The 27,297-nt window shown below is 41.7% G+C and overlaps 1 protein-coding gene across 1 annotated transcript in view; it reads right to left on the reverse strand.

Moving 5' to 3' along the window:
* Positions 1-351: 351 nt before the first annotated feature.
* Positions 352-27,297, reverse strand: part of abca4b (ATP-binding cassette, sub-family A (ABC1), member 4b) — a 39,924-nt gene continuing 12,978 nt past the window's right edge. Inside the window, exons 13-49 of the mRNA XM_061838297.1 lie at positions 25,548-25,753; positions 25,264-25,440; positions 24,097-24,319; positions 23,389-23,610; positions 23,116-23,320; positions 22,143-22,235; positions 20,402-20,605; positions 19,864-20,041; positions 19,650-19,781; positions 18,735-18,874; positions 18,514-18,651; positions 18,262-18,443; positions 17,135-17,240; positions 16,850-17,055; positions 15,848-15,905; positions 14,766-14,941; positions 14,412-14,536; positions 14,222-14,320; positions 12,891-13,172; positions 12,251-12,283; positions 12,076-12,181; positions 11,913-11,987; positions 11,656-11,825; positions 9,982-10,159; positions 9,786-9,901; positions 7,812-7,959; positions 7,502-7,625; positions 6,419-6,548; positions 6,012-6,138; positions 5,834-5,896; positions 5,639-5,745; positions 4,373-4,514; positions 3,985-4,119; positions 3,807-3,910; positions 2,871-2,963; positions 970-1,219; positions 352-746 (exon numbers count right to left, since the gene is read on the reverse strand). Coding sequence (XP_061694281.1) covers positions 633-746; positions 970-1,219; positions 2,871-2,963; positions 3,807-3,910; positions 3,985-4,119; positions 4,373-4,514; positions 5,639-5,745; positions 5,834-5,896; positions 6,012-6,138; positions 6,419-6,548; positions 7,502-7,625; positions 7,812-7,959; positions 9,786-9,901; positions 9,982-10,159; positions 11,656-11,825; positions 11,913-11,987; positions 12,076-12,181; positions 12,251-12,283; positions 12,891-13,172; positions 14,222-14,320; positions 14,412-14,536; positions 14,766-14,941; positions 15,848-15,905; positions 16,850-17,055; positions 17,135-17,240; positions 18,262-18,443; positions 18,514-18,651; positions 18,735-18,874; positions 19,650-19,781; positions 19,864-20,041; positions 20,402-20,605; positions 22,143-22,235; positions 23,116-23,320; positions 23,389-23,610; positions 24,097-24,319; positions 25,264-25,440; positions 25,548-25,753 — 5,367 coding nt within the window. The 3' untranslated portion in view covers positions 352-632. The remainder of the gene's footprint in view (positions 747-969; positions 1,220-2,870; positions 2,964-3,806; positions 3,911-3,984; positions 4,120-4,372; positions 4,515-5,638; positions 5,746-5,833; positions 5,897-6,011; positions 6,139-6,418; positions 6,549-7,501; positions 7,626-7,811; positions 7,960-9,785; positions 9,902-9,981; positions 10,160-11,655; positions 11,826-11,912; positions 11,988-12,075; positions 12,182-12,250; positions 12,284-12,890; positions 13,173-14,221; positions 14,321-14,411; positions 14,537-14,765; positions 14,942-15,847; positions 15,906-16,849; positions 17,056-17,134; positions 17,241-18,261; positions 18,444-18,513; positions 18,652-18,734; positions 18,875-19,649; positions 19,782-19,863; positions 20,042-20,401; positions 20,606-22,142; positions 22,236-23,115; positions 23,321-23,388; positions 23,611-24,096; positions 24,320-25,263; positions 25,441-25,547; positions 25,754-27,297) is intronic.

Consider the following 27,297-nt stretch of genomic DNA (forward strand, 5'->3'; position numbering starts at 1 on the left):
TTTGTTTTGTGCATAATAAACAGTATCTTTAAAAAAAAACTGTGCAATTGTATGTCCATTATACATTGCATTGCAAAAATACTGTATATTAAATATATAAGTTCAGTCTCAAAATACATTTTTTCAAACCTTTTTTTTTCTCCCTCATTTTTTAAAATAAAAAATATGAATACTACTGTTTCCTGGAAATACAACTTTTTTGATAAGATTTTTCCCAAAAATTGTATTTGTGTAAAATAAACAGTATCTTTAAAAAAATGTGTAATTGTATGTCCATTATACATTGCGTCACAAAAATACTGTATATTAAATATAATGAGGACAAGAAAATAAAGCCAGTAGATTTCAGAATCCATAAAACTTCTCTTTTTATTTGCGTCTCATATAAAATCTGATCATTCCATAACTACACGTCCCTAGGCTGCTTCCATGGGATGAATATTGCATTAAAAATGAAATGTGCATTATTTCCATTTTCATTTGTACATGTCATTTATATAGAAATGTGGCATTCATTAAACATTCATAATAATAATAAAAAAAAAAAAAACACCGCCTCTGGCGGGCTGTGTATTTATTTCACATTCTGTACTTTATGTACATCGCCATTATTTATGCAAACGGTAAATGAGTCACTTGCAGCTTTTCCTCTTTATGGGCACGATTTTGACATCCTTGCGTCCGCGGCGCTGCGACGTGACCGCGTCGTCCTCGGCCGTCTGCTGCTTGGCGAAATTGACGAACACCTGCACACACGCACGCACTGATACGTCCATCCATCCAGTATCCAAAGCGCTTATCCTCATAAGGGTGACGGGAGAGGTCCCGGAGTCTATCCCAGCTAGCTTGGGGCGAAAGGCGGACTACACAGCGGACCCGCCGGTGTGGAGTTTGCATGTTCTCCCCGTGGCATGTATGTAAATAAAACATAAAAGGAGCAAGGTGTTTGCAGGAGTCCGCGTGTTGTACCTGGTCTAAGGTGGTCTGCGTGACCGAGTAGTCTTGGATGCACAGCCTGTCCTTGTTGGAGACGAGCAGCTGGAAGATCCTGGCCAGCGACGCGGCGGCGATGTGATACTGGAGGGTGTTGTAGTGCTTCTCGCGCCGCACGCACGCCGGGAAGCTGCTCTCCATGAACGCCTCCACGGGCGCCAGGTCGGGGGGCGACCCAGCTTTGCCGGGCGCCATCTTCACGCTCAGCACGTAGCCGTCCCCGAATCTGAGAGGGGGAGGCGTCGTCATTGGGTTGAGCTCACATTTCAGTGTACGTAAAAGGTCAAAGTGCTATCAGGAAGAGTCAGAACGTTAACAATTGGTATGATTGTAGTAGGAAGTGGTTACTTTTAACCCTCCCGAAAATGGCGTCGGTACCAATTTGAATTAAATGTTTTCGTTACTTTTCTTAATTTTGAATGAATCTAATCAACAACACCTTTGGGTGTGGCCTCAAAAAACGTGAAATGAAAAATTCAATCATTACCGGAATTTCCGGCGTAATGATGCGGCGCTAGCGTTAGCGCGGCGCTAGCGTTAACACACCTGGATATAAGCCTCGGTACACAGAAAGGGTTTAAGGGCTAAAGTTAGCACGACGCTAGCGTTAATGCGGCGCTAGCGTTGGCGCGGCGCTAGCGTTGGCGCGGCGCTAGCATTGGCGCAGCGCTAGCATTAGTGTGGCGCTAGTGTTAGCGCATCTGGTTAGAAGCCTGGGTACATAGAAAGAGTTTAATGCTAGCGCGGCGCTAGCTTTACCGCACCTGGATATAAGCCTCGGTACACAGAAAGAGTTTCACGGCTAAAGTTAGCACGATGCTAGCGTTGGCGAGGCGCTAACGTTGGCGCGGCGCTAGCGTTGGCGCAGCGCTAGCATTAGTGTGGCGCTAGTGTTAGCGCACCTGGTTATAAGCCTCGGTACACAGAAAGAGTTTAATGGCTAAAGTTAACACGACGCTAGCGTTAGCACGGCACTAGCGTTGGCGCGGCGCTAGCGTTAGCGCACCTGGTTATAAGCCTCAATACACAGAAAGAGTTCAACGCTAGCGCCCCGCTAACGCTAATGCTGTGCTAACTTTAGCCGTTAAACTTTCTGTGTAGCAAGGCTTATTATAACCAGGTGCGCTCTGTAGGCCGGGAATTACGGTACTTTGGATTTAGCCACGTATTTGTTCTTTACACAAATAATACACTGATAACAAAAGTTGATCAAATTTAAATACATAAAAATGGTTTTGTGGATTTTATGTGCAAAGGATGTGGAAAACATGACATCATACCATGTTGACCTAATGACAAATGTGCACAATTGAGAACAAAATGGATCAAATAAAAAATCAAAAAGATGAATGCTCCTTAAAAACGTGCAAAACTATAAAGATTGATAATTATATGTTCTTATGTGTTCAAAAGTGGAACTATGAGTCTAACCTTTTCAAATTTTTCAAAAAAACTCAGAACCACAAGGTGGCGCTTCGAAAAATGCGTCACATTTGAGGCGAAGGCAGAATGGCGCATGAACAGAGAGAACCAATCACAAGTGTCTAATTTAAAAGGTCAAATTATTTAAAAAAAAAAAAAAAAAAAAAGATATCTAACCTTTCGCAGATATTTTTCCAACGGAGATTTCCAAAAGTAAGAGTAAAGTAATTACACATCTTATTACATGTAACTAACTACTCACTAACATTGCTAAAGAATTGACAAAGATTTCAAAATGTAATTTTTGTTGTTGTTGTACATAAGCAACTGGATGCATATTGCAGATTTTAAAAAAATTCTCATTATTATCACGTATCAAGCCAAAAATGGGTTCGGAATCGCGGTGAACGGCGGATGAAATGTTTGCCGCTTGTTGTCGCGGGCGACGGTCTCACTTGTATTTGAGGTGCTGGATGGTTCCCAAGCACTTGAAGGTGCCGTTGACCATGATGGCGAGTCGCGTGCACAGAGCTTCGCACTCCTCCATGCTGGTGGGCACGGAAAACAGACATCAAACACCAAAAAATAATAAAAATCTCAATTATTATTATTATTCCGCGAGGAGGCTTTGCAAAGTCCTACTTCAGAGTCTGAAAACCGGAATGCAGCTATGACTTTTCTATTACGCGGGGCCAAATGAAGCTCCTCCCCTCACGTCTACAGAGGTGCTTGGTACCAACATGCCACAAGATGGTGCCAATGCGCTACTTTTATATTAGACATGGCTTTGGCATCAGTACAAAAACAACAAATATAAAAACTCTCCACTCCCCCTTTTCAAATGGCCTTTTTTTGTGACATAAAAAAAAAAAATAAGGGCGGCACAATGGACCAGCTGGTAAAGCTTTGGCCTCACAGTTCTGAAGTCCCGGGTTTAATCCCAGACCCAGCCTGTGTGGAGTTTGCATGTTCTCTGGGTTTTCTGTTTCCTCCCACATCCCGAAAACATGAAACATTAATTGGACACTCTAAATTGCCCCTAGGTGTGATTGTGAGTGCAGCTATTTGTCTCCGCGTGCCCTGCGATTGGCTGGCGACCAGTTCAGGGTGTACCCCGCCTCCTGCCCGTTGACAGCTGAGATAGAATCCAGCACTCCCTGTGACCCTTGTGAGGATATGCGGCTAAGAATATGAATGGATGTGCATAAAATAGGCACGATTTTGACAGCACTCCCCGCGTCCCCCATGAGGATAAGCGGCAAAGAAAATGGAGATCGAGCTAAATTATGACAAACTTTTTCTCACTTATCACCAGGTATAAGAGGGTGTGCACACTTGCGCACTCATGTTATATCAGTTGTTTATGAATACATAAATACGAAAACACACACCTGTGCGACGTCAGCACCACGGCCCGCCCGTCCCGGATGACGCTCAGGATGGCGTTCCACAGGAAGCGGCGGGAATGCGGGTCCATCCCCGTGGTGGGCTCATCCTGGAAGGCGAACAGGATTTAAGAGAGCATTCCGCGGACGGATAGAATTCCGAGGTGCCGATCGGTCCCCTCACCAACAGGACCAGCGCCGGGCAACCGATCATGGCGATGGCGGTGGAGAGTTTGCGTTTGTTGCCACCGCTGTAGGTGCCGGCGCAGCGGCCGGCGTACTCCGACAAGCCCAATTTCTCGATGCCCCACTCGGCCACCTGACGCGGGCGAGGGGAAAGGGACTTCATCTTAATACGCCAGCACGCTAACCGTGACAAGTGGAGACACAACTCGACTTCCTTGACACCACTTGCTACTTATCCAATTAGCTTTGGCGCCATCTTGTGGCATTTCACGGCATTACAGTGAGCAAAAATAACCTGCAACATTGGTGACTTTCCAAGGGAAATAAACACAAATACGATATTAGCAAAACTGGCAAATTTCCCAGTCGGGGTCCTGCCAACTCACCCTGGGGATCTCGTCCTCGGGCACCCCCCGGAGGCGGGCGTACAGGTACAGGTGCTCCCTGCCCGTCAGCAGCCCGTCAATGGCGTCGAACTGTGGGCAGTAGCCCATGTTCTGGTGCACGTCCAGAATCTCCTTCAGGATGCTGCGACACAACACACCGCAAAATACCACTCATGACATTATTTTCACTGTTTTGTTATCTTTTTATCGTGGTGATTTTATGTTTCCCTTCCAGAACGTCAACGAGCGGAATGTTATTCTCTATTAGTGTGAGCTTAAGGAGGAAAAATGTTGGCCCGGAAGCTATTTTCAGTCGCCATTAATTTTCACTTTAATGTATTCACATTTACGGTTGTGACAATTAATCTCACTCATATTTGAACTCGAGTCACCTTCCAACATGCGGAATGGCTTCCAAATGAAAAATTCGAATCGGCATAACGATTCTTTTTCATCCATCTGTTTTCTTTTGCCGCTTATCCCCACGAGGGTCACGGGGAGTGCTGGCAACCGACAGGAGGTGGGGTACATCCTGAACTGGTTGCCAGCCAATCGCAGGGCACATAGACACACTCACACCTAGGGGCAATTTAGAGTGTCCAATTAATGTTGCGTGTTTTTGGAATGTGGGAGGAAAACATGCAAACTCCACAGAGGCGAGGCCGGGATCGAACCCGGGTCCTCAGAACTGTGAGGTCAACGCTTTAGCAGCTGCTCCACCGTGCCGGCACAATTCTTTTTGAATGTGGAAAACTTTGTTTTTTTTAAATTACACCTCAATATTGTCTCTTCTGATTGATCATTTTCATCCATCCATCCATTTTCTTTTGCCGCTTATCCTCACGAGGGCCGCGGGGAGCGCTGGAGCCTATCCTAGCTGTCAACGGGCAGGAGGCGGGGTACACCCTGAACTGGTCACCAGCCAATCGCAGGGCACAAAGAGACAAACAGCCGCACCCACAATCACACCTAGGGGCAATTTTGAGTGTCCGCTTATTGTTGCATGTTTTTGGGATGTGGGAGGAAACCGGAGTGCCCGGAGGAAATCCACCCATGCAGGCACGGGGAGCACATACAAACTCCACACAGGCGAGGCCGGGATCGAAACTGGGTCCTCAGAACTTTGAGGCCAACGCTTGCCAGCTGATCCACCGTGCCGCCCATTTTCATACATTTGAAATTAAAAAATGTAATCCATCTACCCACAATACCTTTCACGCTTAACCCTTGACCCTCAACCTTACCCCACGTTTTGTGCCCTCGTACCTGTAACCAACCACGCTGGCGTCCCCCGAGCTGACGTCCGTGTCGCCCGTCAACATTTTGAAGGTGGTCGTCTTGCCAGCGCCGTTGACGCCTAAAAGTCCAAAACACTGCAGGGACAAAATGATTTCCTAACGATCACAAACACAAAAGCGCAGCGTGGCGGCCGTCAAAAATGTCAAACGCCATCAAGCTCACCTCCCCGGCAGGAACGCCTACGCAGATCCCGTCCACCGCCGCCCTCTTCCTGCCCACGTAGGTCTGTGTGAGGAAATCAGAAAAAAAAACAAAACCCAACAACAACACAACAGACATCACTTGGTTATCATTTTATCATTTTAAATGGGAAATTGCAAGAAATATCGCCGTCGATGACCTTGGAGAGGTCTTGGATTTGCAGGACGTCCGACTTGCTGCCGCCGTCGTAGACTCTACGTCGCTCGCGGGCCACGTCGTCGTCCTCGTCCGCCGGCGGAAGCCGCTTGCCGTCCGATAAGCTGCGACTAGCGCGAGGAAATAGCAATGCTGCGTTTCCCGGTAAAACCGCCAAAATGTTTAACTTCAAAACTGCTCTCATTTCAAAACAAAACTAAAATACAGTAAAACTACTTGCCGGAAACCTGAGAGAAAAGTGGAAATTGAACAAGAAATTGTTTGCAGATCGTTCACGGTCTGACTGTCTGTGGCTCATTTTTCCCACCACATTTTTGGTTGAACTGAAAATATTTTGGACTTGAACGTTTTGGCCGCGCGTCTACTGAACAGAAGAGCTGATTGCCGTACCAGCGGTCGAGGAAGAAGCGGTACTGGATCAGGAGGTTGAGCGCAAAGTAGACGAAACCTTCCGCCGCCATGAAGCAAACGTTCCGCCCCACGAAGTCCCACCGGAACGCGTTGTCCGCATGCTCCTCGCCTGCCGAAAACACACAACGCTCATTGCGCTTGCCGCGATTCCGTTACGACGTCAGTGTTGTCGGCCATCTTGGAGCCCTGGAATGTCCCACCTCGGTCAAATTTTGGACGCGAGTCAGTGGGGAAAGATGTGTGACCAGAGATGGAGGCAACATCTTAACGGTATCATTCAAAATATCCAAATTATCTTGCTAAAATAAAAAGAAATATACATCCATCCATTCGTTTTCTCTGCCGCTTATCCTCACGAGGGTCACAGAGAGTGCTGGAGCCTATCCCAGCTGTCATGGGGCAGGGTGCACCCCACAAGTTTGTCCTCTTTTTGTTCTTTTTTTTTCTCTTTCCAATGGGAGCCTTGTTTACATTTTATAGTTCACTTGAATGTAATCCACACCCCAGAAAAAATGTAAACGTAATGTATGTATGTAATTTGGTACGGACAAAACAAGCAGACCAAAGGATTTTCCTGGTATGAATACACCATAAGACTATCCATCCATCCATCCATTTTCTTTGCCGCTTATCCTCACGAGGGTCGCGGGGAGTGCTGGAGCTTATCCCAGCTGTCAACGGGCAGGAGGCGGGGTACACCGTGAACTGGTCGCCAGCCAATCGCAGGGCACATGGAGACAAACAGTCACACTCGCAATCCCACCGATGGGCAATTTTAGTGTGTCCAATTAATGCTGCATATTTTTTGGGATGTGGGAGGAAACCGGAGTAGACGGAGGAAATCCACGCAGGCACGGGGAGAACATGCAAACTCCGCACAGGCGGGTCCGGGATCGAACCCGGGTCTTCATAACTGTGTGGCCAACGCTTTACCAGCTGCTACACCGTGCCCCCAGATATACACATATTTCAAAATATTTTGATCCCATTATACAATATTTTTGTCTTCAAGAAAACAAACGTGGTGACCACCCAGCAGTGGGCAGCCGCATGTGTAGTTACCGAAGCGGGCGTAGACGTCGGTGACCGCCTGGTTCATGGCCATGTCGATGAGGCCGCGGCCCAGACAGAAGTGAGGGAAGACCAGCAGGCCTTTCTTCAGCCACTCGTTGAACATCAGCAATGACTGGGTCACACACACACACACACACATACACACACACACACACACACACACGGACGCCCTTCTGGGTTGACCATTCATGAAAAGAGGACTTGCACACCGCCAGAACCGAGAACCAACTATTGAATCGCCAGAGGCGACGTGACTCTCCGTGGTTCTGTTTTAAGTTCCGCCCGTTCTTGTCCTTACCCGGTTGTTGTCAAAGAGCTCCAGGACGAAGGTGACGGCGCTGCTGTTGATGCCGATGAACAGGTTGATGCACGAGAGCGACACGTAGGCGGTGCTCGGAACGTCGAACAGGTACGACATGGGGTACATCATGGGGGTCACAGACCACCTGAAAACGGAGAACAGGATGTGAACCTTTCCGCGACCTACTGGAGAGCATCTGGCTACATAGCACATTATGAACAATATAATTGTTCATAAATGGAGAATGGGGCTTCATTTACGTTAGCATTTTATCAATTCTCCTTTGAGGTAGAGTAAAAAAGGTGAAATCTTGATGACTCATTCTATGCTATTTTATCTATTTTAACTCAGGGTGCTTGCTAGATGCTAGCATGAAGACTGTTAGCATGTTAGCATTTGTTCAACAACCTCAGTGCCTTCTTTACACAGTTTGCTCTTTCTATATATGATGATATAAATATGTTAGCATGTTAGCATTTGTTCAACAACCTCAGTACCTTCTTTACACAGTTTGCTATCTTTCCATTTATTATCATATAAATATGTTAGCATGAAGACTGTTAGCATGTTATCATTTGTTCAACAACCTCAGTGCCTTCTTTACACAGTTTGCTATCTTTCTATATAGTATCATATAAATATGTTAGCATGACGACTGTTAGCATGTTAGCATTTGTTCATCAACCTCAGTGCCTTCTTTACACAGTTTGCTATCTTTCTAATATTATCATATAAATATGTTAGCATGAAGACCGTTAGCACGTCAGCATTTGTTCAACAACCTCAGTGCCTTCTTTACACAGTTTGCTTTCTTTCTATATATTATCATATAAATATGTTAGCATGAAGACTGTTAGCATCTTAGCATTTGTTCAACAACCGCAGTGCCTTCTATACACAGTTTGCGATCTTTCTATATATTATCATATAAATGTTAGCATGAAGACTGTTAGCATGTTAACATTTGTTCAACAACCTCAGTGCCTTCTTTACACAGTTTGCTATCTTTCTATATAGTATCATATAAATATGTTAGCATGACGACTGTTAGCATGTTAGCATTTGTTCATCAACCTCAGTGCCTTCTTTACACAGTTTGCTATCTTTCTATATATTATCATATAAATATGTTAGCATGACGACTGTTAGCATGTTAGCATTTGTTCAACAACCTCAGTGCCTTCTTTACACAGTTTGCTATCTTTCTATATATTATCATATAAATATGTTAGCATGAAGACCGTTAGCACGTCAGCATTTGTTCAACAACCTCAGTGCCTTCTTTACACAGTTTGCTTTCTTTCTATATATTATCATATAAATATGTTAGCATGAAGACCGTTAGCATCTTAGCATTTGTTCAACAACCGCAGTGCCTTCTATACACAGTTTGCGATCTTTCTATATATTATCATATAAATGTTAGCATGAAGACTGTTAGCATGTTAACATTTGTTCAACAATCTCAGTGCCTTCTTGCTAGCATGAAGACTATTGGCATGTTAGCATTTATTCAACAACCTCAGTGCCTTCTTTACAGTTTGCTATCTTTCTATATATTATCATATAAATATGTTAGCATGAAGACCGTTAACATGTTAGCATTTGTTCAACAACCTCAGTGCCTTCTTTACACAGTTTACTATCTTTCTACATATTATCATATAAATATGGTAGCATGAAGACCGTTAGCATGTTAGCATTTGTTCAACAACCTCAGTGCCTTCTTTACACAGTTTACTATCTTTCTATTTATTATCATATAAACTTGTTAGCATGTTATGATTGGATCAATTCTCATTTGTGATTTTACGCAAGTCACTCACTCATTAAGGATAAATCTCAGTACCCTTTTTTATTCGGGTTGCTAAAGAGCTAAATGTAGCAATTGTGGGCTCCCATGACATGTCTCTCAGGTGTTCCAAAAGAGCAAGTACTTTTATTTCTAGAACACTTCATTTTGAGTCTTACCCATAGAGCAGAAGAAGCGCTAAGAGCGCAGGCAGGTTGGACGGGGACGTGTAACACTTTTTGTCAAAAGCCACGAAAATGCCGACCACCATAGCAGCACTGATGGAGTAGTTCACCTGAAAGAAACGTTCAGACGGTATAAATGGCCACGGAGAAGTAATCCCGGAAAAAAACACCGGCGCCACTTTGTCCTCACCATGTCCCAGAAGAAGTTGGCCAGCCAGTAGATGAAAGGGCTGACGCCGCTGACAAACTGCAGGTGCTTGGCTTTGGTGGCGCGCTCCTGGATGAGGTAGAGGACAAAGCTAGCCGGGATGAAGGACATAGCGAAGATCACGCAGATGGCGACCACTGCGTTCACAGACGTAGTCAACCTGGCGGGAGAAAACAACCGGACGCCGTCAAAGCCGAGCAGTAGAATTCTTTGCTGAATTTGCAACCTTGCATTATAAACTTTTAGCATGTTAGCATGTTGTCCACCCTCATTTCTTTTTGGAATAGTGGGAGATTTCAAGACATGATACATAAGTTGGATGTGTCATATGTTAGCATACCGATTCTTAAAATGTTAGCACTAAATTAAAGTCTCATTAATGTTTTAATATATGCAGACAGATCTGCATCATCACTTTCTGCACTCAGGTTGCTATCACGCTATACGTTAGCATAACAACTGTTCCCATTTGATCGATTCTTGTTCAAAATACGACTGAACTAAACAACATGTTTTAAAATCCTTACTGAGCTGGCTTGGTGTTTTTATTAGATAATAGCAGTGCTACAAACTATTTGTTTCGCGAAAGGTTAAGCATGTTAGCACCTGTCCACCGATTAATGATATGTTACCAACTTAATATTATGGGTCAATGCAGGTTGTGAACCTGCTAGATCAGGGGTGCCTAGACATTTTTACCCCAAGATCTACTTTTCAAGCAACCAGCCTCTCGCGAGCTACCGATGCTTTGTGCCTCCTATATTTAAAGTACAGAATTAGCTTTTTTGTGCACTGTATTGTCTGTGCTTTCATCCTGGATCAGGCTGTGCCAAGGTGGAATTTGAAAATGACACACCATCTCATCCTGCACTTTCTACTTTGACTTCAAACTAGACCTTTCCCACTCGGGAAAAGAGAAAATCTCGTCCAGTTTAACCACTTTTTCTTCGATTATTCACATACTCCGACCGTCATTGCATCTTTTTTAGCATTTGTTTTTTAACTTTCTCCATTAATATCGAAAGCAAACATAAGCAGCATGTCAAGCTCCTCTTTGCTCTACGTTGCCCAGACTGTGTTGCTAACTTAAGTAGCGGTGGTGGATGCTGTCATTATAAAACACATTGATGGACTGCTTGTAATTATAAGTGTACGTCTTTAAGAGCGGGGGTCGGTGGGGGTAAGGTAAACTTGGAAAAAAGAGAGTGTGGCGGAGCAGCTGTCGCTGTTAGAGAAAGTTCCATGTGCTGCCTAAAAGAAACCAGTGGCTTCTTCTTTTCGTTTTTTACGGTACGTATGTGAATTGTGCCATTGGATGGAACAACCAGTCATCCCTCACTCATTGAATCACATTGCAAAATCCCACAAACTGAATAGCTGTACGCTATAGTTTCAATTTGCATTGGATTATTATTTTTTTTGTGCGCAACGCAGATTATCTGCGTAGAGACTGCATCAGCGCACGCGAACATTGGCTGACGATCAAGCCAGGAGTGCCTCGTGATCGACCGGTCGATCATCAATCATCATTGAGCACCTCTGTGCTAGATGTTAATATTGTAAGAATTCACATTTTCTAAGGTTGGAAAGTTCTATGGGACTTGGACTGTTCTAATAATGATAGACCAGGAAGTGTGTCTGAGGCTGGGCACTCACACGGTGACCTCGGAGAGCTGCTCCTTGGTGAGGTTGAGCGGGTGGTTGATCGCGGTGATGCCGAACTCGACGGGCTTGGCACTGGTGGGCAGGTAAGCTCGCATGATGGCGTTGTTGGCCACGTTCATGAAGGCCACCATGGCGTGCCAGCCTTTGTTGTTGTACCAAACCTGCCAGAGAGTTGTAAACTCCTCTCACCGGCGGTAAAAATGACATACATCATCTTTTTATAAACCATTGTTCTCATTAGTGCCCACCTTGACGTTAAATTCACTCTCCATGTATCGCAAGAAAGGTCCGAACTCCCGCAGTGCCACCGCGGAATGTTGACCCTGGCAGGCACCAGTTTTTTTTTTTTTTGATTAGCAAACTCGGAAGAAGTCAGACGCCATGCTCGCCGCTAACGTCGTTGCTCGTTACCCCGGTGACGTTGAGCATTCGTCCAAGTTGACGGAAAACGTTCTCGATGTCTTTCGGCTCCAAGTCCAGGATGGGCAGGTGTCCTCCGACAGACAGACCGCCGTACCTGAACAGAGACTCCAGTCACCTGGGACACGTGAAACTAATAATTTTATTTATTTACTAGCGTACTTACCTTTGTTCATTGACCCAATATTTGCTCTTCAGACTGTGTGATGAATTACAAAGAAATTAGACAGTAACATTAATAATTCTGTAACACGACCGGAATTAGCATATCAACGTAACATCTCACCTCCGTTCGCCTCGATTGTATTTCATAGATTTTTTTTCCATATACATTAAAATGTTATATATATATATATATCATTATTATTATTACATTAAAATATTATATTATTATTATTAAATATTATGTATATAATATTTCTTTTTATATTTTTATATATATTATTCTTGTTTTATATATATTTGTAATTGCAAATCATCTTTTCCGCTTGGGCATGCACTAATACATTCGATTTTGAACGTCCACCTTCACCTAAACTTTGGTTAATTCAAATAAAAATAATAGAAAATGAACAGTGCGTGCTGAGGAATGTCTGTGAAAAAAATTAAAAGTTAAAAAATAATCAAATGGTAGTGATCTTGTAATTACAATACATTGTTTTGACCTTCAACTTCAGCCTCTGTGGTCTTTTATTTATGATAAAAAATGACCACAACTCATGTTCTTGTAAAGTAGCTTGTGAAAATCAAGAATGATTCTTGCCAGGCATGAAAAATTAAAAAAAAATAAATGTACAGGTATTCACCCTTTTCTGATGAGACTCGGGTAGGTTTTGACCAGGAAGTCAGAGATGTTGCGCTCGCTCAGATCCATCATGGTGTCCCCGGTGGCTTCCAGGCGCTCCGGCGGCGGGGGGCCTCCGGCCCCGGCGGGACAGACGGGCATCATGGTCAGCTTTCCGCTGCTGCTGCACTGGCAGGAGGGCGACGGGTTCCGCTCGTTCCACTCGGGACTCTCCAGGACGTCGGCCGTCGCGCCGTCGACGTCGGGACGCCGCCACTCCGACGCCTCGTCGCTGCAAGGCATCCTGAATGGAAGCCGGTCGACAAAACACACAACAAAGTTCGAGCTCCCGATGAACGTCGGCTGGGGATAAAGCGATGCAGATACAGTAAGCGCGATGTCAGTCAAGGCTGGTAAAAATCTAAAGGCACGCCTTTTGTCTGCTTCATGGTTAATGACGTACATATGACATAATATATGAGCAAGATGGTAGTTAAAAATAAAAAATATGAAACTATAATAACATTTGAAAAATATTAGTAAAAAATACTGAAACTCGTATAATTTGAAAATTGATTTTTTGTTAACATTTACAAATTAAAATTTAAATTGATTTTAAATTAACAATTAAAAATTGACTGATTAAATAAAAACATTGGAAGTGGGTGAAGAATATAGTTTAAAATTGTAAATACCATTTTATGAAAACTGAACAGTTAAGAATTACAAAATTTGAAAAAAAATACCTATGAAATTCAAAAGTCAAATATTTTAAATCTAGAAAAGATAATTAATTTGGGGTATTTAATTTATTAATAAGGAGAAATTTTCAATGTAAAAAAAAGGTAACATTTATCTATTGTCCATCTAAAAAAATACAATAATAATAAATAATAATTGTAAAATGTATTTCCTTTTAAAATGTATTCAAGTTTACATTTTTTAAATTCAAGTAATGATCTTAAATTTAAAACTATTATTTATCATAAGATTTAGTGCAGTTTCAACTGACATTAAATTTTCTATTCAATTTAAAAAAAAAGAATTAACTGTAAAACGGGGAAAAAAAATTGCGCTTTAATATCCACTTCCTTGGAAAGGACGAGATCTTTAAGGGAATAGCCCCTTACCGGACAAAGTATTAGCAGCATTAGCCATGATAAGACAGTCAACAGAACCTGTGGAAAAAACAATGCTGCAAATGCTGTCCTGCTTTTGCCGCGTTCTGCATGAAGCCAAAGTAAAAAGGTGTCATTCAAATTTTCTGTTGCGGCCTTAATACGGCCATTTTGCAGTATTTCTTGTACGGTAGAGACTACGCATCCCGCCTACTCCTCCCTCATTGCTTCTCACCCCAGTGGGTCCCCCTGCATGCAGCGGGTCCCGATACCCGGTCGCCTTAGGAATCGCTCGGCGAAGTCCCTCATCGCCGGGTCCGAAGGTTGCTCGTTACTGCATTGGAAAGGCGACCATTAGAAAGGCCATCGCAGTTTGTAGCCCACCGTCTCGAAAGAACAAATCAGGGGATCTCACGAAGGCCGACCTGAAGAAGGTGATCTGCGGGCCGTACATCCAGGGGGTCAACGTCAGGCTTGGGTACTCTCCAAACGGCGGAAGAATGGTGGTGAAGACGAGGGCGACCAGGACAAAGCTGGCAGGCAGGACGATCTGACGCGCCACAAAGACAATCAATCAATGCCGAAAGTCGAGGGCAAACCAGATCACTTTTGGATCCAGACAATCGATGCAATATTTTTTAATGGAACTCAATGAAATTTGGTGTATTCTTTCGGAATGACTCTTGGATGGATTCTGGATCGTGATTTTGATGCCGATCTCTGTCCATATATGGACATAATTATCAATTTCTGTTTGTTCTTTTGCGGCGCGTGCATACCTGCGCCACGAAGTCTTTACGGCTGCGGGTGGCATGATGGAACCGCTTGACGAGCAGGGCGTGAAACTGCTTCAGGACCAGCCGCGCGCCTTTCACCTGCCTGGAGCCTTTGCCAGCGCTGCAGTCCGACGCGACGTGCATTGTGACGCCGTTAGCTTCCGCGGCGTCGTAGCTTCCTGTGGGTGGTGGACAGCCGCAGCATTAAGTCACTCACATGATGTTAATTTCATAATTAATTAATTACTTTTTTTTAATTTAGTTTATGATCAACAATTCAGTTTTAAGAAAAACTTGCAAAAAAAGGAACAAAATGAGTTGTATTATTTAATATTACTTTTAGTAACTGAATATAAACTAAAAAAAATAGTGAAAATAAAAAGACAAATCATTACATATTAGTTAATTCACCAATATGATTTATGTTAAGGAATACAAATTGCAATAAATTTAATATTTTCTTTAGAACCAAAGTAATAATACATAACACATTTGACAGCAAAAAATAAACATAATAATACCATCAAAACTGTGATTAAATAACATTATTTTCTCAGGGAATTAAAAATAATATAATAATAAATAATAGAATATAAATAATAAAAATGTGAAAAAATGAAAGCATTCAAACAGCAAGATGGAAAAAATAAAAATAAAATAACTGTTTCAATTTGCCCATGTCTGACCTTATTAAATAATATAAATGATAAAAATATGAAAAAGTGAAAGCATTCAAACAGCTAGGTGGGAAAAATAAAATAGCAGCTTCAATTTGCCCATGTCTGACCTTATTATATAATATAAATAATAAAAATGTGAAGAAATGAAAGCATTCAAACAGCAAGGTGGAAAAAATAAAAATAAAATAACAGTTTCAATTATCCCATGTCTGACCTTAAATATAATATAAATAATAAAAATATGAAAAAAATGAAAGCATTCAAACAGCAAGGTGGAAAAAAGAAAAATAAAATAACTGTTTCAATTGACCCATGTCTGACCTTCATCTACTCTTACTTGTTTTTGATGGGTAACAAACTCCCAACACGTGTTACCGAAGAGAGAAGTGTGGTGGTGATATTTACCAGCGGGGGCTGCGTTGAGCGCTGCTGCCTCGCCATCTGCTGTCACCTTTAGGAAGATCTGGAAAGATGGGACACTCATTTTTTTTATAATCATAATGATAATAATCATATTAAACAAACAAAAAAAAAAGCAGAACAATACAAATTAAAGCTTTTTGTTTTTTAGGTTTTGCTTTTAACTTCATATTGCCCAGGAAACTCTGTTTATTTAATATTTGATATAATTTACAAACATAATAATAATAACTATATATATATATATACATACATATATAATGATATAATAATAACAATTATTATTATAGTCCTAAAAATGTGTAAAAATAAAAAAGCATAAGAAATACATTTTTTCTAGTTTAAATATTTAATAACAAAATAAAGTAAAACAGAATATAATATTGTATTAAAAAAGTAATGTAAATGTAAATAAAATACCCAAAAATATATATATATTTTTTTAAATCATAAATTTCATCCAACCCATTCATCCATTAATTGACCTGCTTATCCTGACAAGGGTTGCGGGCATACATCTAATAATTCTTACAAATATTTCATTTCCATTTTTAAAGACAGTTATTGTTGTTACAGTAGTATTTTCATTTTTCTAAAAAGTTCTGTTAAAAAGAGGATAAAAAGAGTTTAAATTTACAACTAAATGCTTTTCATAATTCAACCCCAAAAATTGTTGTTCCCTTATTTACAAAATAAAGAAAAGTATTGCTACTACAACTAGTACTACTACCTCACAGCAACATGATAATGTATTATTAAATAACAGTCATATATTTGTATGTTCCACAAAATGTAAAGAAATCATAACAGAAATACTGTAGGGTTAATAATGTGGAAAAAAAATGGATGATATATTTACTATATCAATTGTGACATGATACTGTGAGCTGTTATAACAAAAGTAGATCACACATTTATGCAATTGTGTTTTTTTTGTTTTGTTTTTTTTACTGTTCAACATGATAGGGGTGAACGGGGCACGCGTACCTCCTCCAGGGACGTGTCGGAGATGCCGAAACTGCTCAGGCCCACGTCAGCGAGGGTCTCCTCCAGCTCCCTGAAGAGGCTGGCGTAGGCGCGGTGCTTGAAGCCTCGACTGGGGAGCAGGAAGGTGAGCTCCTGACCGATGGCCTCGATCAGCTTGGCCTCGGGGACGTGGTGGTGGACCAGGCCGCTGATGCTTTCCAGGTCCCCTGCGGACGTTACCGCACAGGCTGTTTTTGTAAGCGCGACCCGCGTGTCGATGCTTTTTTTGACGAATATGGACCTCACCCTCTAAGACCCGTTCGGCGTTCTGGCACAGGTTCTGGGACTGATCCTTGTATCTTGTGCAAATCGAGCAGGAGCAGGAACAGTCAGAGGCGCAGTCACAGTCGTTCTGGTGGAAACATAAGATACCAAAAAAAACTAAACCTTTACACTCTCATAATATGGAATTTCTATTTTTTAAAAAAAAAAAGTCTCACAATGTTTATTAAATAGCTTTTACAGTCATTTGTAGGGGCTTTTATCCAAATATTGAGATCAAATACAATACGACAATAAATACAAATAGAACAGAACTTTTCTAATTATTTATATGTATGATTTTTATGTATTATATGTACAATAATTTCAAAATGGAGCATTTTCAATTATTTAAATCATCATTCGGCACACTCAAAAATATATTTTAATGTAATCAATTTTTGTCAAAGTCATGGTGCTCCACTACTTCTACTAAGCAACAAAAGGGAAGACTAAAACTTCTCAGCAAGTTTATAAGATTTTTTTAAAATCAATCCCCTCAAAATATCTAAATATATTAAATATATTTCAAAGAATGTATTATTAACTAGTTAATTAATTGGCAAATAATATAGCCAAGACATTTTAATTTATATTCTTTTTATTTTCCCATTTATTATCACAATTGAATACTATATTTTTAGGATTATAATTTCCTGACTTAAGTAAGTTTGTTTCATTTTAAATACAATTATTAAATGGAATTATTAAGTATTATCATTATTTAATCCCAAATTTCTCTAATATATGTAACTGTTTTAAAATCTAAAGTGAGCATTTTTAATCAATGAATGTAAATGTTATTGATTTGAAATATGAAGATCCACTATGTGGAATACCTTCAAAATTGCTAATTTTAAATGATCTTAAATTAGAATTTTTTTGTTTTTGTTTTAGGAGTTCTGAAATCTGATCTTTTTCAAGAATAATTCATCTTTCCTCTTTATTATTACATATCTTGTCCTCGCTCCTTCCCACGCGGTTCTACTGCATTACAGTGACGGAAAATGTGCTGTCATTTTTTTATTTTAGTTACCAAATATACCAAATTGCCCAAGAGCAAATAATTCCTGTTTGGTAAGGAAAATTTAAAAAGTACGCATTTCACTCACCTCCTTGTTCTTGACGTCTTTTATCCGGCGCACCAGCGTCAGGTAGAAGCCGGCGCCGAAGCAGTTCTTGAGGAAGAGCGGCGAGCCGCAGCAGTGCAGCCGACCCTTGGAGATGATGGCGATGCGGTCGCTCAGCATGTCGGCCTCGTCCATGTGGTGCGTGGACAGGATCACCGTGCGACCTGCGCAAAGTCAGCTGTTGACGTACGTCCACGTCGGCGGGCTGTTAACCGCCGCTTGTTCTGTACGTACCGGATCGATATTTCAACAGGAGATCCCAAATAGATCTCCTGGAGTAAGGGTCCACGCCGGAAGTGGGCTCATCCAGGATGACCACCTTGGAGCCGCCGACGAACGCCATCGCCACCGACAGCTTCCTCTGCATGCCACCTGTTGTTGCGAAACGGAGGCTTCGAAAGTGTTTTTTTTTTTCTTTCACTTAGACACGATAAAGAGACGCAGGGACTTCCGACCTGAGAGGTTCTGGGCCTCGTCGTCTCGCTTGTGAGGCAGGCCCAAGTCCTGCAGCATGTCCTCGACCTCCATTCGGGCCTCGGCCGGCGTGCGACCCTTCAGCAGCGAGTAGAACAGGATGTGCTCCTCCACCGTTAGACTGAAATACAAACAAGAACCAGAGAGAATCCAAATACTTAGTGACAATTTTACTTGGGCAATCCTATTATTTTATTGTTTTGATTTATTTTTATTGTGTCATCTTAAAAAAGAAATCATTCATTCATTCATTCAAAATTAGGCATTTTTTATGATTTGATTTTTGACAATAAATTGTGAGATGAATGCTAATAAAATCGTTTTTATTATTATTCTGACATATTTAAAAATGAAGTACATTTATTGTTGCATGTTGAAAAATATATTTAGATAATATTTATTTATTAAATGTTATTTTTTATGAGTCCCTTGTTTTTAATATATTGACAACCAATGCAATAAATTCAAAGATTATTTTGAAATACTTTTGAGTTATCTAATATTTCACATTTAAGATAATATTAATAATAATGTAGTATTTCTAAATCGTGAGACCCAGTATAATGTAAGCATTTATAACCTTTTCAAATGTATTGAATTGTTATTGAGATATTGCACTGACTTAAAAAAAGCTTAGCATCTTCAAAAAAAAAAAAAGAAGCAAAAAGGATAATTTTATTTTAGGCACTGTAATATATATATATATATATATATATATATATATAGGGAAATATATATATACAAATATATATATATATATATATATTTTAATGACTATTATTCTTCTAAAGACAGAAAACATTATAATAAATGTTTATTTATTTTATATATATATATATAAATAGCTAGCCCCTTGGGCATGTCTTTCATATCAATGTGCCAAGAAAGCTACTCACTGATTGAAGAGGATGTTGTACTGCGGACACATCCCAAGGGAAGATCGCACGGCGTCCATTTCGGTGCGAATGTCCTTTCCGTAGATGTAAGCGGAGCCGGACGTGGGCGGGAAGAGGCCGGTCAGGATGGACCTGAACAGAAGACAAAAGCCCAAAATTCGTACCCGTAACGAGCGATCGGAAGTAAACGGACTGTACGATGGACTCGTCGTACATGGTGGTGGTCTTCCCAGCGCCGTTGTGGCCCAGGAAGGACGTGATCTGACCCTCGTAGAAGTTGAGGCTGAGGCGGTCCACGGCGGGACGGGAGCCTCCCGGGAACACCTTGACCAGCCCCCGGATGCGCACCCCCAGCTCCAGATTCACTGGATCGGACTCGAACAGCAGCACGCCTGCCACGACAAAGCATTGCGACTTTTGAGCAAAATCAAATTCTTCTCAAATTATTTCTTTTTTTAAATGGCAAGGTTTTAATATTTACCTTCTCGCCGCATTCACCGACCGACCAATGACAAACACTTGCTACTTGCATCCAGTACAAGAGCTGAACCAACAATTCTGACTTCATTATATTTTCAGATGCGCGGTACGCACATTCATACATGTATTGAAAAACTATAACTGATAAACTGTTTCTATTGAGTGAAAACTGATAATAAGCTATAATGTGAAAGTATTCAAATGTTCTAACAGCAGAAAAATCAAACGGGATACTTCCTGTTCGCTAGATGGCGTCATCAGTGTGTTCTCACCTTCTTGCCCCTCGTTTTCTTTGTCTTCCTCCTTGTTGTCCTCCTCCTGCCGCCTGAGCCACTCTTTCTCCCGCTCCAGACGCTCCCGCTTGCTTTGGTGCTTGCAGGTTTTCCTGCTGGTCGAACCGTTGCAGTTGTTGACGGTGTCGGTGGGACCGCCGCCACTTTCGGGGTCCTTCTCCGCCTTTTCCACTTCCGGAGCGACTGTGAAACAAATGAAACAATTATTACACTATTTTAAAAATGGTTGTTTGTTCCTTTTTTTTCCCATCCTTTCTGTAAATCCGTCTGTTTTGAATGGGTCACAGCAGGCACAAGACGTGGATTTTATGTTGAAACAACGTCCAGATCCAATGTTGAAAATTCGTTGTTTTAACAGTGTGTTTGTAAATTGCGACGACGTCACAATCTAACCTAGAATCAACGTTGTCTTACAACGCTGAAACAATATTGCTTTTACATTGTATTCTTAAATTGCATCGATGTGACAATCCAACATAAAATCAACGTAGCCATGCTACATGGAAATTGAGCCATTAAAACTATATCCAGCAGGCACAAGACATAGATTTTACGTTGAAACAACGTCCAGGTCCAACGTCGAAAATTCGTTGTTTTAACATTGTATTTGTAAATTGCGACGACGTCACAATCTAACCTCGCATCAACGTTGTCCTGCAACGTTGAAACAACGTCCATGTCCAACGTCGAAAATTCATTGTTTTAACATTGTATTTGTAAATTGCGACAGCGTCACAATCTAACCTCGCATCAACGTTGTCCTGCAACGTTGAAACAACGTCCATGTCCAACGTCGAAAATTCGTTGTTTTAGCATTGTTTTTGTAAATTGCGACGACGTCACAATCTAACCTCGCATCAACGTTGTCCTGCAACGTTGAAACAACGTCCATGTCCAACGTCGAAAATTCATTGTTTTAATCTTGTATTTGTAAATTGCGAAGACGTCACAATCTAACTTAGAATCAACGTTGAAATAACGTCCATGTCCAACGTCGAAAATTCGTTGTTTTAACATTTTGTTTGTAAATTGCGACGTCACAATTGAACCGAGAATCGACGTTGTCTTACAACGTTGAAACAACGTCCATGTCCAACGTTGAAAATTCGTTGTTTTAACATTGTATTTGTAAATTGCGACGACTTAACACCCGACACGAAACAACCCACAGCCACCTGCTGACAGGCGGAACATGCAAACCTAACACACACACACACACACACACAGAACGTCAACTTCATCCGTCGACCCGGCGTCCTTGTTACCACCTAACCCCGTGGAAGTTCCCACTACAGCTCGGGCGGAGAATGTACGGCTGACGTGAACTGAAACTAGCGGTCACTGTTGGGGCTCACAGCCTGGACGGACGGACTGATAGTTTAGATCAAATTAATTACACTAAAAATTGCAAATCACAATGAACGATTGCTGACGATTTGAAAACTAGGGATGGCAGCATCATGTGCAGTGCATCAAGGGAATATTTTCATACAGTAACTTGACACATCACGTTAGTTGCGACAATCAGGAGGAATCAACGTTGAAACGACGTTATTTGACAACGTAAAAATTCAAATTTGGAATTTACGTTGAATATAGGTGGGCACACACCCCAAACACCCAACGGTTTGTTTACAAACAATACAAAGTTTCACTTTTACATCGCATGTCCACTTTAGTACGTTAATTTTGTGCGCTTGTGAACAGCAATTGTTCTCACCTGGTTCATCTGTTGCAGGAGGTGCAGGCGAAGCTTTGTGCCAGTAGGAAGGCTGCAGGGGGAAGTAAAATGGCCGACCGATCCCATACTGACCTGCAGAGAGCGGCACCATTTTCTTACTTATCTACAATAGTTACTGTGATGCTTACTGCTTGTTCATTTTATACGTAGTTAACTACAGTAGCTAATTACCTACTGTAGTTATTTACTTACTTTTAGCTAGCTATTAGCTAGCTAGCTAGCTGGGTGGATGGAGGGATAGATAGATAGATAGATAGATAGATAGATAGATAGATAGATAGATAGATAGATAGATAGATATAGATAGATAGATAGATAGATAGATAGATAGATAGATAGATAGATAGATAGATAGATAGATAGATAGATAGATAGATAAGTTGGCTAAGTACTGACAGTAAGCTATCCAGTTACAGTACATAGAAGGTACTTCATTAGCACCAGTATTTACTTAGTTACTTAGGTCACATGCAAGATATATGCTGATTTAGGCTTCTCTCTTCGGTCACACGTGTTGGGAGTTTGTTACCCATCAAAAACAAGTAAGAGTAGATGAAGACACGGGTGAATTGAAACTGTTATTTTATTTTTATTTTTTCCACCTTGCTGTTTGAACGCTTTCATTTTTTCACATTTTTATTATTTATATTATATAATAAGGTCAGACATGGGCAAATTGTTCTCGCTAGTCGCTTACCTACTTAGTCAATTTGCTAGATGACTGCTAACTTTTTTACGTCGCTAATTGGCAATACTTCGAGCTACCGCTTACTGAGTGGTGTAGCTTGCCACAAGCTAACTTAGTGAAGTACATAGCTAGCGAGTAGCTTACTTACTCAGCAAGCCAGTAACCATACACTACAGGCCTACACTATTTGCAAAGGTTGCAACACAGTGATGAACTCACAAGAAAAGAAACACTTTTAATAGTACCTCAGTCCCAAGGCCTTACCTGGAAAGACGTTGTCCAGGTACCAGGCCAGGACGCCATAGAGCGTGGCATCCACGGCCATCATGAGGACGGAGGTGAGGAAAGAGTAGGTGTCCTTCTCTAGTGGACTGGTCTGGATGTTATCCCATTGCAGGCCCACACCCTGCTCCTCGTATCGCGACAGGTACTCCGTCCCGAAGCCAAACGCCACCGGAGACAGGAAGCTCTGAAGGAACAGTGAACGACATCTTCATCACAGATGATCTCTCAAAACGTAATCTTTGGTCTACGTACGGCGGCCATCTTCATGTTGGAGGTGAGGCGGTCTTGCCAGGCGAAGCAGAGCACGTGCGGCAGGTAGAGGGTGAAGTAGAGCACGCCGCTACATGCCGCCGCGAGGTTTGCCTTGCTGAAGAAAACGCTCATCAGGAAACACTGCATGATGGTGGCCACCGTGAACGTCAGCAGAAAGACGTACACCAGCAACGGATCGCTATAGTTCAACACCTTGCCGCCCTGGAAATGGGTCACATGGAATTAGTTAGTTAGGTCGTCAGTCAGTTAGTTTAATAGTGAGCTATCTATTTACTTCCTTACTGAATTCTCTCATCAGTCAGTAACTTAGTTAACAAACTCAAGTTTCTTAATATAGTTAGCTAAATAATTACTTCAGTATTTAGCTAGTGAGGCAAGTAATTATTTGCTTACTTCATTAGCTATCTCATTGGTTAGCCAATTAATTACCTAGCTAGATCGGTATCAAGATAGTTACTTACCTATCTAGACATTTACCTAGTTTGTTAAATGGTGGATAGTTTGCCAATTATTTAATTTGTTTGCTAGATAGTTAACAAAGTAGTTACTTAAGTATCTAGTTACTTATCCATATAGTTAGTTGGTTAGTTAGTTAGCAGCCCATAGATAAGTAGTTGGTAAGAGAGCTAGCTGTTTTGTTTGTTAGCTTTTTTAGATACCTCGCTATCTAGTTACCTACTGACTTACCACAATGATGCAAGTGAGCAATGCTGCGCTGGCCGCCATGGTAACGAAGCTGTCAATGAACCACGTGCACCAGAGGACGCCATTGGCCACACCCATTGCCTTGAGGGTCTCCTTGAGGCGCAGCTCCTTCTCCAAGACAACGCTCTTCACCGTCATGGAAACGGAGTAGATCCACGCCAGCACCATGAACATCGGGAAGCAGCGGTTCAGTGTGATCATGAAGCTGACGGCATGCCAGGCAGAGGTTAGACTCTGTTAATTGAGGTCTCGTAAAAAAAAGTCAGCGATTAACTTCTTATTTATTTAGTTGAATAGTTAGCCGAGGACCAAGCTCTTTACTCATCGTAATTTCCAGCCTATAAGCCGTGACTTTTTTTCCACACGCTTTCAACCCTGCGGTTAATGCGGTGATGCGGCTAATTTGTGCATTTTTTTCTAATGGCCACAGGGGGCCACTTGCGTGGAAAAGATAAGAGTGAAACCGGTGGAATATATGTACCGATGAATTGACTTTTACCGGTCCGGCACGTTTAGCGCTGCAGTAGCGTGTAACTGCCGTGTCTCAGTGATTTTTACTGGTGTTTTTTTTTTAACCGCCCCTTTTAGCGCGGCTCTAGCGTTAGTGTTACAGCAACGGCGCTAGCGTGGCGGCGCTAGCGTTAAACTCTCTGTGTACCGTCTTTATAAATATCTGATGTTTGAACGTGGGTTTCAATGTGGGCACTTGCGGCTTTTACACAGCTGCGGCGTATGTATGTACCAAATGGTATTTCCTTTACAAATGTACTGAGTGAGGCTTATAACCAGGTGCGCTCTGTAGGCCGGAAATTACGGTACTTACTTAGGAAAGTAGCTAGTTACCTGGCTAGGTTGCTGGTTACCTCCATGCTTGGGTAACGATATATCTACTTGCTTAGGTAGGTTGTTAGTAGCTAATTTGCTAACTATGCTAGGTAGCTAGTTAAAAAATTACTTAGTTGACTCACTACAGGTAGGTAATTAGTACTTAGCTATGTAGTAAGTTTGTCAGATCTCCTTAACTACCCACTTGTGTTGCAAGTAAGCTAGTTACTTACTTACATAGCTAGGTAGCTAGTGAGTTGCCAACTTACTTTTTAGGTTAATTAATTTCTATTTAAATAGCAATTTATGCATCTGCAGACTCACAGATCATCCACGTAGCAGGGGTAGGGCATCTGCTGCACGTAGACCCCGAGTGGCCAATCGTGTCCAGTCTGCACTTTGATAATGCCGTGTTCGATCATGTCCTGGAGGTAGGCGAAGCCCCCCCAGATATACCTCTGATCGTCCACAGGGTCCGCCCTTGGGCCTGGGTCCCAGTACCTGGAGCAAAAGACAACGTTACTGTTCCAGAAAATCACACCGTCCCAACAAATTCCTCTCATGTTATCCTTCTATCTCGGAATCAAACCCAGAACGTCACCACTGACCTGTCTTTGATCTTGTTGGTGCGTTCCACAGCATCGATGTCCATGCGGATCTTATACTTGACATGCGGTGGGACGCTGGTGGTCCAAGGGTACATGTCGGTGAAGACCACGCCGGCCCAGAACTTATTCTCCTCTAGCAGGTATAAGGCTTGGTGGATCATCTGTGACTCATCCGTGTAGGCCACAAACTTGTTCAGGCTGATGCACTGCGGTCGGGAAAGACAAGATTTTAGTAGCCTGAGCCATTTTGGTGAGAAGTCAAGATAGAGGCGCAGAAACAGGAATTAATTTTGTAATGTTTCTGTCATTATATCTGCTAAAGAAAAGCATACAGGACCAGTCAACAATCAAAAGTGCAGTCCAAAACATGTGACTTTAGCAAATTTCATGCGATTTCAACTCGAGAAAGATACAAAATGTTGTTTTTGTTCTTTCTTTGTGGTGCGTTGTCTCTACTGAATTCAATATATATATATATATAAAAATAAATATAGCTACTTATATATATATAATTAGCTATATTGTTAATTACCGTAATTTCTGGCCTACAAGCCGCAACTTTTTTCACATGCTTTCAACCCTGCGGTTTATGCGGTGATGTGGCTAATTTGTGCATTTTTTTTCTAACGGTCGCAAGGGGGCACTCGAGGGGAAAAGGTAAGAATGAGCCCGGTGGAATATATGTGCCGAGGAAGTGACTTTTACCGGCCCTGTTAGCGCTGCGCTCGCCTATTGCTGCTGTGTTACTGGCGTGTCTCAGTGATATTTACCGGTACATTTTATTTTAACCGGCCCTTTTAGCGTTAGCGCTATCTTTAAAACGACGGTAGCATTCATGTTAATGTTAAAGCAATCTGGGCACTTGCAGTGTATGCATGTACCAAATGGTATTTCCTTTACAAATGTACTCGGTAGATAATGGATGGATGGATGGAAATGAACTCGGTGAGGCCTATAACCAGGTGCGCTCTGTAGGCCGGGAATCACGGTAGCTAACTCATTTTTTTAGTTACCTAGGTATTTGGGAGTTTGGGTAGTCTAATAGCTAGCTAGTTAGTTACCTAGCTAGGGACCTTTCAATTTGCTAGCCATTACTTACTGTGTTACATATCTATATAGTTACTTATGTTATGAACAAGCAAGTATGTAATCTGATGGTTATTTAATAAGAAAGCTATTAGGATAGTTAGATATATAATTTTTCAGTTACCTTGCGGCCGAGTGACTGACAAGCTAGTGATCTAACTAGCTAGTCAGTCACTAGTTAGTTAAAAATAGATGATTGGTTACTTACAACAGCTACTTAATAGGTATTGTAGCTAATAGTCTAGCTAGCCAGTTATTTACCTAGTTAAGAGCAAATACAATATGCTACAAGAACATTTAAAAACATTGGTTTCACACATTTGCAATGGGAAAATAATTTGTGATTTATGAAACACTTCACACACATATGTAACATCTTGTGAAATTCCCAAGACATAAATAGCAATCTTACGCCATAGCGGTTCCAAAGTGTCCATTCATGTAAGTGCAGACGAGAGAGCATTCTGGGCCAGACATTCCTGCCCCATACAAATGTGTCAGGATGAAAGACCCAAACGGATACATATGTTCCAGCACTTGACAGAGGGCGGGGGCATCCCGCGGCGAGATAATGGCAGGCGTGGTCTATGTCTAATTGGCCGAATTGCCGCACCGCATTTGTTTGGGCCCTTTGTTATCTACACAACGGTCTATTTGAAATAGC

The sequence above is a fragment of the Syngnathoides biaculeatus genome, chromosome 13, assembly GCF_019802595.1.
Source record: "Syngnathoides biaculeatus isolate LvHL_M chromosome 13, ASM1980259v1, whole genome shotgun sequence".
NCBI lineage: Eukaryota > Metazoa > Chordata > Actinopteri > Syngnathiformes > Syngnathidae > Syngnathoides > Syngnathoides biaculeatus.